This window comes from Leuresthes tenuis, unplaced genomic scaffold (assembly GCF_036924035.1).
Source record: "Leuresthes tenuis unplaced genomic scaffold, fLeuTen1.0.hap1 SCAF_24, whole genome shotgun sequence".
Classification (NCBI taxonomy): Eukaryota; Metazoa; Chordata; class Actinopteri; order Atheriniformes; family Atherinopsidae; genus Leuresthes; species Leuresthes tenuis.
The window spans coordinates 19645792-19661029 of record NW_027325378.1 but is presented as its reverse complement, the minus strand read 5'-3'; the positions used below and the strand labels follow the sequence as shown (position 1 = coordinate 19661029).

Here is a 15238-nt window from a genome sequence, read left to right as displayed (position 1 = left end):
GAGCGAAGCACAGAGACAAAGAGAATGGGTGAGTGAAGCAAAGGGAGGGAGGTGGCCCATAGACCCAACTGCCTCAAACCTCTTTGTTTTCATCATAGGCAGCCCTGGCTCTCTTGGGAGAGTTTGACGGACAGCTCTCTGTATGCCAGTCTATTATGTGATTCCTATCACACAACAGAAGCCTCAGTGTTCTGCTCCTCATCTCCTCCTTATTCAAGAGGGAGAAAAATACATTTTTACCCTTTTGCATCCAGGCATGAGTTTGTCAATCCCCACACGTCTGAAGGAGAAATGAAAATCATCAAAATGAAATTCAAAAAGAAAGAAAAAGAAAGCCAATCAAACCAAATGGGGTGGACGGAGGATGGCTGGGGGAATGTACCTTGAATTTCATCATATTTACAAACAAAACTAGCCTATGTGCTTCACCCCTTACACAGATTATGGGCAAGGACATGTCACTGAAGACAGCCCATTGCTATAAAGCTTTAACTGGTACTGGTAACGATATGGCAAACTCCATCAATAAATCAGGAGTGGTTATTACAGAGATGGGAGTCCATAGTATAATTAGCAAAGCTAAAGCTATGCTTAACAGCCAATATTCACCACAGGCCCTTGCATGTAAAGATCTGTGTACAGGCAGGGGCTCCATTACACATCATTTATTCAAAAAGTCAGGGCTTTAAGCAGGGTGGTCAAAAGGTTATTATGTTAAAAATAGCCTCCAAGGTGGTTGGAGGAAGGCCATGTACAAATATCAAAATAGAAGTGAGGTGTCTCTGGGTCAGCTTTGCCATTCTACATATGTCAGTTGTGGATCTTTAGTCTGACATAAGATCATCAACATACTCCCTTAAAGTAGCAGCCTCCACAGGCAGAACAGCAGTTGGCATTACAAAAATTACTTAGAGAGGGCTCAAAGAACACAACAGAGACTCTGAGGTAGTCATTCGACCTCTAAACACCAAATTGATGGGATATAATGGTGTGATACATAAACCTACCACTCAATGCAGAGATTGATCCTATTGTTAATTTGACAGTACACACTTCAGGACATCTTCAGATGTTTTTTGTCCACATCCTAACTGGATTCAGATCTTTTAACAGCATGAAGAGGACATACTTACTTTTAGGAAAGCGGTCATAATATATGGATGATCAATGTACTTACTCTTCTATGGGAATACATCCATCCATCCATTTTTTATACCTGCTTAATCCAATTCAGAGTCACGGGGGAGCTGGAGCCTATTCCAGCTGCCACTGGGTGAAAGGCAGGCTACACTGTGGACAGGTACTATGGGAATATAGCCAATTATTTCTTTCTTACTATCCCTATGAACAACAGGCACATTTTTTTTCTAATAAGTACTTGAAGCCTTATCATTCAATCCTTTTGTGTTAATGGACTGAATGCACTCTAATGTATATCAGCCAAAGATAATAACAGCCTGAATTTGATGGATCAATTGCTGAGACTGATGAGGCCAACTGGCAATGAAACTCTACCTATTGAATATGCTACTCTACTGCTCGTACCTGGCCCTCCATACTCTTAGGAGTAATGAGTGTTTTCTTTAATTATTTGGATTGCAGTATGAGCACAATGGCACAGGTTACCACATTTGTTGCCAAGTCTCTATTCAATGCCAACTCCCTTCCAGCAATATGAAAATCCTGATTTGATTGTGCTGCAATTACCTCAAAATTCTTTGCTACGTGCATTTACAGGTGCCAAGATCACATAGAATCGCTGACTATAAGCTGGTTATGAAGAGAGATTGGGATTGCTTTTCTGATCTCTCTTATTGACCCACGGACCTAACTGGGATGACTGTAATAATGACCATGTATTGAACGAGTGTCGGCTTACCTTGACTAGCTTTTGTGCTGCACTTAGTGTCATCTGCTCCACGAAAGAGCATAAACAAGGATGTGTGGTTAGTGCGTTTGTTTTTTAAGCCCATGCAGAGACAGAGGAAGAACATGAAGGACAGATGCACAATGATCTAAGTGGAAAAGATCTTACACCTCATACAAGTTTCTCTGCATTATGAGGCTTAGAACACAGTGTCTGGAATATGCTAATGCCTGGCTGCCAGACGTTGCACATCGCAAGTCTTTCTTCCTTTTTCTTCTCTGACTAAATCTTGTTTCTTATTTAAATGGGAATGACCTGCAGGTCTACATTGGGCCTCGAAGTCATGAGGTCCATCTACTGATACGATACTAGAGAGAAGCACCTTATGGTACTTTACCTTTACCTGCTGCGTGCTCAAACTCTTTGCGTCATAACAGCCGCACTAAAAACCAAACAAACAAAGCAGGAAAAAAACTGTCATTGAAGAGTTGTTCATCCAAAGATATTTAAATTGAGGGACTCTAAATCACCTATCTGAGAAGAAATTAGCACGCTGGATAACAGCAGATTCTGGTGTTAAGCTTTTCAGGTGGGGTGTGTTTCACCCCCGCTTTATGTTGCCTTCATCGACCTCCCCAAGCATTTGACCTGGTCAACAGGGACGTCCTCTTCAATGTCCTTCTGAAAATCGGATGCCTCCCCCCCCGAAACTACACACCGTAATCAGGTCATTCCACGTCATACACATACATGTGTGTGCGTGCATGTGTGTGTGAGGTATCTAAGACAGAATAGTCACACCATAGGGAGAGGGAGGGTGGAGAATGCTATTTTGAAATATATCTAATGACACACCCATAGAAAGATTAATCTTGATAACTCATCAACTCAATGTCAATAATGCAGTTATTTGAGACAAGAGACAAGCACCATCTTATGTGAAGACTGACCAGCTTATTTTGCAGAAATGAACACTGCTGTTTGGAACAAATCAAATTTTTGAATGAATGCTGACTCCACTTTGGAAGAAGAAGCTTTTCTGATTGAACTTATTGATAAAATATGCATTTACACTGATGAGACATCTATCATAGAGTTATCTCAGTATCCTGTCCAGTCTAAGCACTTCCTATTGTCAGTAATATCCAATTATATTTTCAGCACAAAGAACATAATGGAAAACATTTTTATGCTCAACAGATTATTCAGGCAAAGTTTGCTATGAACTTTTTCCTCAGCGGCATTTTCCAGTGAAATTCTCCGCTGTTTGCATTCACTTTGCAAAAAAGTTTTGATCTTGGACAGAAGATAAAGCTGTTACAGAGAGCGTAGATATCAGAGAGCTGAATGCAGTGGCCCACACACCTGTTTGAGCAGGCCAAAGATTTCTACTGTCTGTTATAATTAGCCAATGAACCAGAGAAAGGAGCATCTGCTGCAGTCTCAGTGGGACAGGTTCAGAACTAAAACCAATTTTGTCCTAAGGTAGCGTGTGTGTGTGTCGGTGTGTGTGTGTGTGTGTGTGTGTGTGTGCGCATGCTTGTGTCTCCCTAAAGAGTCCATTGTGCTCTTGCTTACTGTGCTTTATCTATAGTCAGCACCTTACTGATACTGAACATTCAATGACTTGTAGGTATACATGTCATCAGAGTTCATTTATGGAGAGGGTCAGTGGCATGTACTTATGTTATGTATTACTTAATAAAGTTACTTGTTTTAATTTACTTAATTGCTAATCCCTACATAAATGTGCTTATGCAAAACAAGAAAAGTAAGGTATTATGGCTCTGCTAAAATGTATAAATCCTCCCAACACCTCTAAACTGAAATGCATCCTTCTTTTTTTCATGTATACAACATTTACTGGAGATAACTTCTTGCCTTACCCACAACAGCAGCGATATTCAAGATGTAGCGGCATCTAATGGTGAAGCTGCAGATGGCAAGCAAATGAATGCTACCTACCATATCTCCTTTCAAGCATGATGGATAAACTACAGTGGCTGCTGAAAAGAACCATAAAATAAAGCCATAGTTGTGCAACATGGCAGCCTTCCAGAGTAGATTTCATAAATACAACACATTTATGTCATCATGTTTAATTAATTTATCCGTCTCCATAAACGCTGCTCACTGGCGTTTTAAGTGTCTGGGAAATTTACCTAGATCCATGCTCTTGGACTTGCGGGACTTGACGATCTCCAGCTGACCAGCATTCTCATACTGCTTGGTGCGTTTTTCTGACATACTCTGGCGGGCAAATCCCTCCCTCTGGAATGACACGTCTGGGTCTGCATCCGGACTTAACGAGCTAAAGTTAATTAGAGAGAAAGCATAGGGAGAGAAAGAGACAGATGTATTATAATGATGACATAGAATATTTGCTTTGATCATACAATTATCCAATGAATTACATATGTTTTGGCTCAGGGTTATCCTAATCATAAGATTGAGAAATAAAATCAACCTATTAATATCCATACAACAACAAACCTCAGTCCAAAATGCCCCTTTATCATCAGATAATGACCATCAACATACAATACTCACACAAGTGCATATGTAGATATACACACTTTCAATCATTCCTTTCAGTGAGTTTTCTAATTAAGGATATCTCCACCTCTGCTTAGTGTATTCACGATACACCACAGTAGGAATAGGAAGGCTCATCCGCATACACAATACAGTGAGGTGAGGGTGAACAAGGGTCAGGGCAACTCAATTCTGATTCCAGAACCCCAACCACAAAATGTATGTCTGAAACAAGGCAGGACTCAATGCACCATAGTGCCTTCCCTTTAGGATCCTCTGTATCTCTGTCTGGATCTTAATTGAAAGCTGGAGGGGAGTGGTACAAGAAGGTTGGGAGGAGAACAGCAGTGTTTCTATGCAGAAAAATACATTTACAATTAAGGTGAGAACATATTGTCTTTTAGGGGGGGATACAAAATGTAGTGTTGAAGGATTCAAACAAATGTTACTTAGATGCACATTTTTTTTGTTTATTTCCATATAATAAAATCATTCATTTATTCAAGCAGATGGAGCAGATGCTCTTTCAAATACACTTTTTCAACATCATGAGAGGGGGACTGCTGGCACTTGTTTGCATGTAAACAATTCTTATTTGGGGTGTCAACAGCATTTAAGAAAAGAGCTGCTCCGTGTGTCACAAAGGGTTAGGTATCAACATGTCACTTTGCCATCAACTATACCTGACAATCCCAGCTAGGCTCAGACTGCCTCACAGGACCAAATCCAGATGACACAGAAAGAAAGGGAGGCAGGGCAGGGGGAGAGGAATGAAACCACAGATGTATTATTAATCTATTCATCACCCTTTGCCTTTTTTTCTCTCATCATTCCAAGCCCACAAAAACCCTACTGCCCCTAATATTTCTACCTCCATCAATATCATCTGTCAGAGCATGACTGAGATAGTATGGGCAACAAAGGGCACATTTTCCCTCTGACTTTAGATCTAATTTACTCTTGCTAGGAGTGCCTTTCTGAAGCAGTAAAGCACAAATAGAACACTGACGAAGTACAGGAATGCAGCAGGGAGCATGACCATCCACTGAGGTATAGAGAGTTGAGGAGTATTCATCCGAGGTGTGGACTCCAGTCCAAGACTGGCACACAAAAAGCTTTATGTGTCGTTTTCTAATGCCTTATTCAAATCAATTAGCTTTACTAATTTCCAGTCCGTTCACACTAACCTTCCAGAATTCCCATATTTCGTTAGCTTACCAAAAATTACCAAGTGGTTAAAAAGAAGTGAACTGCAGGATGCAAAACGAGCAGGTGGAAAAACACAGACCGGGAGGTAACAACGTCTGAAGCTACGTAGATAAAGAACGTCATGGTTGTCATGACGATTAGTGGGTAGTTAATGTTAGCTTAATGGCTAAGTACGTTTTCTAGCTTGCTAGTTTAATAATGGAGGCTTTTAATCATCCATATTTAAATTGTTTGTCGTCCTGGGTTATTATTTATTGTGAAATGCAACCCCAGCACTTTTTATTTTTGGTAAAGTTCAGTTGCACTCGCTGCTTACTTTGGTAAATAAATGTACCTTTTAAGAAGCAGTTATTATTTCTGGAAATCATATATTAGTATTCTGCATTTGAATTACAGATGTCTGGTCTGGTGACTCAATAAGACTTAGGACTTGGACCTGACTCTGGATTCCACATCTTGACCTGGGACTCACGTGTCTTTACTTGGGACTTGCCTCGAGACTGGATTGAGAAGACTTGAGACTTACTTGTGCCTGGCAAAACAGTGACTTGTTCCCACCTCTGCCATTAATCTGTCTGAGTAATAGAGTAATTATGCAGACAAGAGGTCAGTATCCCAGCTGGTCTGATGAAAGCTGGGGAGAAATCTGTGTAGTAAGAGCAAAGGGGCCGCTCTGTGGTGGTGTCTATTCCACAGTAGAAAATCTACTATGTGCTTAAGTGTCTGCCCATTTCAGCTCTTTTTTAAGAAAAAAAATTGTATTCTTACTTTTATCTATTTGTTTTGTTTTTATTTACTTTTAAATAAAAGTAAATAAAAGTCTCTTTTCCCCACTATTTTTTTATACAAGCAGAGAAAGGACTAAAAGTACACAAGTAAAAGCTGAAGTAAAATGCAGAGAAAGTATAATTTCAAGCCAGAGGCGCCTGCACCTAATGTCTCTGTGGCAGTAACCTCAACAACTGAAGGAGGTGCCAGTGACCAGTGGCAAGGATTATGTCCTGAAAACCTTAATCATGGGTTGCCTATACAGCTACTTAACTAAATAAATGTAATAAATGAATCAAATCATAATTAAATTTTTTTTAAAAAGCTGGGCACTGTATATGTGTGAGTGTATTTCAGTGTTTGCAAAATCATGTTTCAGTACTTAAGTTGAGCAGTAGGGAATACATGTGTGACTGCATCTGTTTGGAGCAGATGCTCCTTCAGACAGTCTTCAAAGCATTTTCAGTATCACTAGAGGAACTGATGGCGCTTACTTGCTTTTGAAGAATGCAAATTTCAGATGACATTGTTCGGTTTTATGAAACTGAAACGCACATTTACTGCAAATTGATTGAAACTCATTCCACACCCTGAATGCTATTATCAGCAGGACAGAAGTGAAATTTTAACTGAATCAAAAAATTGGCAAAGCTGGTACTAATCCTCTGGTTTTCTTAAAAGTGACGCACAGATATTCAGTTACTACAGCACTTTAATGGAAATGCAGCACTCAGTCACAGACCTTGCTCTCACTTCCTTTGCGACAAATTTCTCCCCTAGGAATGCTTACTGTAATAAGATCCTGCTTTGATCATCTCTGTCCACATTCCAGGGAGTTCTGAAGCACAAAAATTATTTATATGTATAAGCTTTTATTTTTTGTATTCAGGAACCTGAGATCCATGCTTGATGACTATAAATGTTCCCTTTCAAACACGCAATGGGGGAAAGTATTGACCATAAGAATGTTAGTAATAGCTTGACAATGTAGCCACCTCTATAATAAATTAGATAATCTAAACAGTGGCAGAATGTATTCATACCACTCATCCAATATATGCTAATGGACCATCAATAGTGGTACAAATCTATATGGGCAATACATTCCCTCATCTCGGTCATAAAGCAGCCTTTCAATTTTTGAGCAGATGCTTTTTTTTCCAGATCAAATTTTTCCATTATCTAAAATTAACTAGACCTGGGTAATGCTCACAGGCAAATCCACAGCTTTAACTTCCATTTTACATCAACATGTTCCTGTCTACGTCTCCCTTGCAGGACGTTAAACGTGTCAAGCTGCATCGGGGCATTGCTGCTAAGTGGTGAGCGCTAAAAGCTCACAATTACACGGTGATGCAAGTATTCTCTTTTTTTTTCTCTTGCTTTTCCCATCTCCCGCAAACATGACAAACAACTCTGAGTAGTTAACCTCAAAGCAACCAATTTCTATGGCAAGTCCAGCTTAGAGTGACTGACAAGCAGTGGAGATTCTGAACATTTGTTTAATAAGATGGTCGAGCCATGTCCAATACGTCACCTCTGAATGATCTTTTTTTTCCCAGAGGTTTGAGGGGATCATTTTTTGGCTGCATGAATGCCCAGCTGGTGTGGGGAGGTCGTAGCTAGCTTCAAATGTCCCAAACCATATGTGTGAACTTTATACAGAGGTGCATCAGTCGACATTTGATGGTCCAAATATTTTACACACCTAAGACAGAAAAGGTAAACATAGAGTACCTTTGTTCAGCTTCAGCAAATTGGAAAGAAACTGTCTCCAAGCTGTTTTTGCCTGTTCACTCGCATCAATCTAAAGTATGTACATGAACACTTTGAAACAAAATGATTCCATCAGTGACAGACAAAAGAGTGGCTGCACCTGTGATTCTCTGCGGTTTGCTTTTCATTGGATGAAGCTATGGAAATTGAGACCTCTTTGTCTGTCTGCTGACTCTTGCGCTAAAACCCATTCCCTTCTTGGTGAAAAAATGCTTTACTTACGTTTAAGGTGCATGAGCGTCACGCATTCTGAGATCCACCTGCACCCTTGTCACAGTGACACTGAGCATAGATACACAAACAGTGCACTACGCACAGATGTATAGGTATATAAACACAGGGAGGGGAGAGTAGATATCAGAGCATGACATGCTTGCGGCAGTGGTGCACCAATGACACATGCTCAATATTCATAAAGCTTGCAGAAACTAATTATATTTCTGGAAAAACATATGTATGTGTACTACCTGGCATTTAAGTCGTTACCAACCCACATGGTCTGCTAAAATCGTGTGTGCATGCACTTATGGAGATGTTTGTACGTATATGTAATTAAAAACAACATGTATTTAATAGAGCACTCCTGATTCTTGTGATTTGTAGTTACACTGCTGATGATAGTGACTATTTGGGAGTCAGCTGAAGTATGCAGTCTGCCTGAAAAGTTTGTTTGTTCATGTCTTTGAGGACCTTTTCCACTTTATATGTTAATGTGAGAAATTGTTTACCAGCCAATGTGTATCTAAACACTCCTGAGACTTGTGTGTATTTGTGATTGTGAAAAATGACTGTGTGCATGTTTGTCTGGAGTCCCCTTTCTATTCTTGCTGGTTGACAGGTTGTGTCAAAGCTGCCCGGGATATGATGTTTCCACCTGTGACATCTCACAAAGACAGAGAAGGACATCGTCAAGTTCTTTACCTTTCTGTCTGACTGCGTCTCTGGCTGTACATTTATTTTCTCTCCAATCTCAATGACAATTGACACTTCTCTTCCACTGTTTTTTATTTTTTCATCTTCCATATTTTATCAATTGACTTACAGGGGTTCAGGATCTTACTTTTTTTGTTAGCGTCATAGGAAAAGGAGATTATTTCCTTCCTTTAAATATTCTGAAAATGATAATATTCTGGGGTCATGATGCTCTAACATGAAACTGTGGTATTGTAAAGATACATATAATCGATGTACAAATAAAATATTTGTTTTTGATATTATATAAGCGCAATCACCTCTTTTCCCACTGCAAGTTGTAAAACCTATCCCTGGAGAGCTGTAGGATCCTAGCAATCCTAGCTTGTGGTAGTTTCTTATTTACATATGTTCTGCAATAACTTCTACACTCCAGAACAATTAACATGCTGTGTACACCTCCTGTTTTTTTGTGCTTTTGTTGCACATCAGTGCCAACTCCGTGCTGCACCCACACAGCCAACACAGATCCTTTTCTCATTCACAGGTACTCTCATGGTCACTGCAATCCAACGACTTCTACAAAATCACAGCTCAAAGCCTTCTGCATTGCTCGGCAGTTACGTCGGGAAATTGTTAGGAGAACAAACAAAACAAAAAAAGCTCATCCCCTCATGCGATAGTAGCATTAAAGCCAGCAGTGGTAGTAAGCCAACAGACAACTGTATTCATATAAGAAAGTTTGAGTTCACGCTTGACTGTATTCACAAGAAATATACAAAATGAAAAAAGGATGAGATGCTTCCATTTTCAAACACCAATCTTTGAAGTTCCATCTTCAAAGTAAAAAAATCTTTACTGTAGTCCCATACTAGTGCTTCCATACTTGCCTTTTGCTTCCTTCAAATGTTTCATTGGAACACGAGGTCGCCCCCCTCTTAAGGATAAAGTTTATGGCACCTCAATGAGGATTCATACTAAATACATTCAAATTCCCATTTCTAATATCTTGACTGTATTCATCATATTTGGACAACAAACACGGTCTAAAAAGACCTCTCGCTGGACTGGGACCACAGTGAGACAGCAGACACAGCCTACAAGTGCATAATGTCAGCTTGGAAGATTAAAACCAGGTGGAAACTTATTTTTTCCTCATTTAGGCGCGGCTGATTGTATCTGAGCAGCCATAAATATACCTTTCATTTTTCTCACACTACTCCACATCCTTTGTTCATTCCCATGTTTTTTCCATATTATTCAGACACTACATCAACCAGATTATTATATCAGTTTTATTGTAAAACATTTAGACATGGCCCTTCCTGCTTGGTTTCGGATTCAAACTAATGAAGTGGGAGACAGTCAAGGGGATGAATGTGGCGGGTCAGGACCTATTGCTGAAAAGAAACTTTGTGAAGCTATGTTAAGCAATAATTTACATCCTTTATTTATTCACTGAAACCTGACAAATGACACAGGCTGGTTTCAATCACGAGGCTACTCATCACTATTACACACTCTTTAAATCTACATACTGGCATTTTGCACTTCACCAACACAAACTTGATCCACTACAGCTGGCTGAAGTATAAACAGATTTAGACAGATCTCAAGTGCAACTCTATGGATGTTTAATGTTTGATTATTTAGACTGCACTGCAACTTAATTTAACTACCGTAAAGTCACAAGCTAGTTTGATGACGTAAGCACAACGCTCCAACCAGCTAGCTAATAAAAAGGAGTAAAATCTAAATAAAACATTCAGTATCACATTAACAGCTTGCATATCTGTACTTTATCATTAAAACAGAGATGCAAAGACACAGAGTTCTAATATTTACAACCCCTTTGATGTTTGAGCCTACAAAACTGATGTGATACAGCATGTTTTATAACCACTGGACAACTATTATCCATTAGCTAAGGAAAAAGTAGGTCACTCTCGGTCTCTTGACTACAGGGTGAGATGGAATTTCTGCCTCCACAACAACCATTTATCCTGGGGCCCAACCTATTAACAGACTAACACAGTGGTTATCTTATTCAGTAAAAAAAAACGAGGAGAACAAAGAAACTTTAATATTAAGAATCTTATAAATTAAGTGGATTCATTTATGGAAGATAATAAAAAAAGATTAAAAAAATTACAAAACGGTCACTAGAATAGAAAATAAATAAAAAAGAACGACTTCATTCATTCATCAAATGGTAAGTATGGTATATATGAAGTTATTACAGCAACTACCATTTATTGAAATTATCTTTTGTAGGTATGGTAGGTATTAAAGTGACATGTGCGATACAGGCTTTGGTCAAATCATCTGTTGGTGTAGGCACAGTGGCCCTTCTTTCAGGCCGACTGAAACACCTCTCCTGAGAGTTGGCTGTTTGCAGGGTCTGGACACCGTGAGCAGGAAGAAAGTTTTCCAATGGACAGCGACTGTCTGACAGAACCGAACAACTGTATCAGCTAGAACCTGAAGTTAGTCAGAACTCTCGGAGAGGTTCAACCATCAAGGCTTCAGCAGGACTCTGGTGAAGGGTTAGTCTATGCATGTTTGTCACTGACTGACGAGGATAGCTGTATCATACGATGTGTTTACGCACATTACCTGTCATCAAAACATCCAGGCATCCACTGTGCAATTTATTGCAGTAAACAAAAACTCTATTACGCTATTCCCTTAGTCATACCAAACACTCTAGCTCTATATAGAGATATACATAGTTACTCTATTGATTTGAGAAGGAAATTGTTTAGCAGTGAGCCCTTAAGTTAGTAAAATATACTTGTAAGCAATACTTTCTTATCAACAGTAATGGACCAAACTGGAGACACACACAGCGTAACTCACAGTAATGCAAGTGTACCGTTAATTATTGCATATATTAACGGAATCAAAGACCTACATCTTTATTTGAAACATGCCCATAATGTGATGTAAACGCACAGGGAGCTGTGTACAGCATTCAATGCTGCACCGAGAGTGAGGAGAGGGCCAAAAACACATCTTATCTACACAGCTGCAGGTTGTCCGAACTGCAGAGCATAACATTTCAACTAGAAAACATTCAGTTCGCAAAGTAACGTCTGGTTTACATTTGAGATGAGGTGACTGTTCCCACACCAGTCAGCCAGTTCCCTGTAGATTTAATGCCATATGATGATATGTTTTTCTAACTGTGGGATGGGCAGAGGAGCTGCATGCTGCATTCATGACTAAGATTTTCATAAATGTGTCGATGAGTTGTGTTTGTAACCTGGCAAATACTAAGGTGATGACTTCACAGACAGTGTCGGCAGTGCCAAAGAGTTAGATATACACCACTACTGCAATAACACAGGTGAACTCTACAAGGGTCAAGAGAAGAGATGGTTTAAACTTAAATTCATCCCTCTTACCGCCTTGTTCCTGCCTGACATACACAGCGTTTCCTCTTCACCTTGTCGAGAATTTGGCTGTTTAAGGGCACTAGTTGGCTTTTAGAGAGCCTCTGTTCATTCATCAAAACAGATGTTAAGAAGAGTCAGAATAACTAAAAGAAATCACTCAAGCGGCATATTTTCCAAATTGGTAAAGGAATATCTCTCAAAAATAGAAAATGAAATTTCTTTTGTTGTATAGGGAGTAAAAAGGACTAAAAAGAATTACAATGATTTTACAGGCTAATCAGACACTTTTGTGTATGCACTGTAGATGCATAAATGTGGCCTCGTCATGACTTCTACCATGAGGATAGAAAGTGGAATAACACTGGAGGCCAAGGATGAGACTCTCATACACGGCTTCACTGTTGCAAGAGCTTAATTAAAAAGTAGCAGTTCCAGTGCACTAGAATCTGGCTGACCCACATCCCCTGCTGGTTCAGTATGCTTGTTAATACTGGGCAAGTAATTGTCTGTGGTGGGATGATGGTGAAACTTGAAAAGGAAAACGAGAAACAGTATAAGTTAGTCACAATGATGATATATACTTGGTGCATGTAACCAGCTGTGGGTAAAATGTGAATGTGTTTGAAATATTCAGATTAATCCTAGTCATTAGTATGTAGCAAACTCCAGCCTTGTGTGCACACACAACTCACATTTTTATACCCGTGCTAATGTGGCCGTTTGTGTGAGTATATATAGTGTTTTTCAGCCATATGCTTGTGGCTCTTATGCAACATGTGCCCATGTGATCTCACCAAGCTAAAAAGCCAATCCTAAGAAACAACAAACAAAACGAGACATGCTGCCTACAAGATGAACTGACTGACATCATTTCTTGTAGATAAACTTTGCAGTTATACAGGGAGTGTCATGGGAAATTTTAAAGGGATCATACCTAACTAAAATACAGTTTTGAAAGAAAAAACAAAGCAACATTTTGATTCATAGCCAGGCTTCTTAAAGAGCCGTGTGTGAAAGGATTCCTAAATGGTTGAGTCTCGAAAGAGTCTTAGTGTTCTGACAAGGTTGATGAGCCATCGCTTGATTTTATTATGAGGGTGCTGCAGCGGGGCACTAAAATCCCATGGGTGGTTGGGGATGAGGGGGTGAAAGTACTGTATGAGTCCATTATGGTCTTTTACTCACAGTTCTATTGCACATGCACATCCACAGGCTTATACCCAGATGTATATGTATGTATATGTATATGTTCTGTAATAGTCATAAAAGAGTGAATAATAAATAAAACAAATATTATTTCCTCTTTTGTTAATGCAAGGTAGTCGAAATGACGGATTTCTACTAAGGAAATCCATTTCACAATGTGATGGACGGCACTAACTTGCAGTAATTTGTAATACATTATCCCTGTTAATTTTTCTTTCTTTTAACTTAATTGAAATCTGATCGTCAGGTTTTTCTGGGCGAGCCCAGGATGCAATTTTTTTCCCCCACGTAGACGCAGAAATGCAATTTGCACAGAAACAAACATGCAAAAACTTGTTAAAATACAGTTTTCTGCTCCCCTCCAAATAGGGGAAATCTAAAGTCCTGTGAAATAGAAATAACTCATAAATCAGCCAGTTCCACTGCAACATAAGGACAGCCTTTTACCTACCATTCATTCTGACCAGGCAGCTCGTGAATCCAGCGAACTGGGTTTTCTCCCACAAAGCCCATGTCTTCGTGTGAACTGGACGATGACTGGTCAGACAGGTTTGCTGGAAGCAAGGGGAGACTATCGTCTTCAATCATCACTATGTCATCTTTGGGCATGTTCACAGTTGGAGAGAACTGATAATGACCTAAAAGACAGGGAGGGAAAGAGAGAGACTAAGCAGCATGTATGATTTGAGTTTCCTGTAAGACTACATCAATATTCAGTTATACTCCTCCACAGACAATATATCAGAGGATTATGTCTTGCTTTCCAGATTTAACAAATAGCTACACTAAAATGCAATTGGCTCTTTCTTTCCCAGCGCTTTAATTCCCCACAATCCTTCATCCTTCAAAACGGACCTCAGGTTTTGCATTATCTTGTTGAAATCTTGACTTATTGGGAGACAAGTTCTGATCCCGTATAAACAAGACAAGACAACATCTTCCAAATAGCAGCAGACACATGACGACCATGAGAAAGAAAAAGGGACCATGACAGTTATAGGACATAAACAAGAAGGATCTACCTTCTACCATCCAGAATCCGGTCGATTAATGTCAGGGGGAAAAGTTGCAGACTTGGGTAGTTTTAACTGTTCTCTGTCTCTCTTCTCCAAGGACAGACATGAGTAGAAGAAGAGCTTCCCTGATCAGTATTCTTTCCCATATGACCCCTTCCCACTGAGGATTTTCAGAATTGCTCCTTTGCTAGCCTCAGGAGAGAAAGTCAACAGGGAATGTGCTGGCACTCAGCACCAAGGGCAGCAGAAGAGTTGTTCTGCAGCATGAGAAGTGGCCTTACATTACTGCGCTGGAAGATTCACTCTGAAAAATAAATCAGCGCTTCACTTAAATGTGAATACTTGTGCATCAAATAAATCCACTCGAACTCAAGACGCATCAGGAGATCGGAGTTTTGCCAGACACCTGCTTAACATTAGACGTTGGGTCTCTGGACTTTCTGTGGTCTTTGCTTTTGTTTACATTATCAGAGAGCCATTTTGTAAATTTAATAGCTTAGGAACAATTGTGTGTAATCACTAACAGCAGACAACAATATTTACTCTGGCAG

General features: G+C 39.6%; 1 protein-coding gene across 1 annotated transcript in view; it reads right to left on the bottom strand.

Annotated features, from left to right (window-relative positions):
* The window catches only part of LOC140284206 (partitioning defective 3 homolog), a 304162-nt gene that overhangs the window by 101444 nt on the left and 187480 nt on the right, over positions 1-15238 (bottom strand). Inside the window, exons 16-17 of the mRNA XM_072378014.1 lie at positions 14123-14309; positions 4030-4178 (exon numbers count right to left, since the gene is read on the bottom strand). Coding sequence (XP_072234115.1) covers positions 4030-4178; positions 14123-14309 — 336 coding nt within the window. The remainder of the gene's footprint in view (positions 1-4029; positions 4179-14122; positions 14310-15238) is intronic.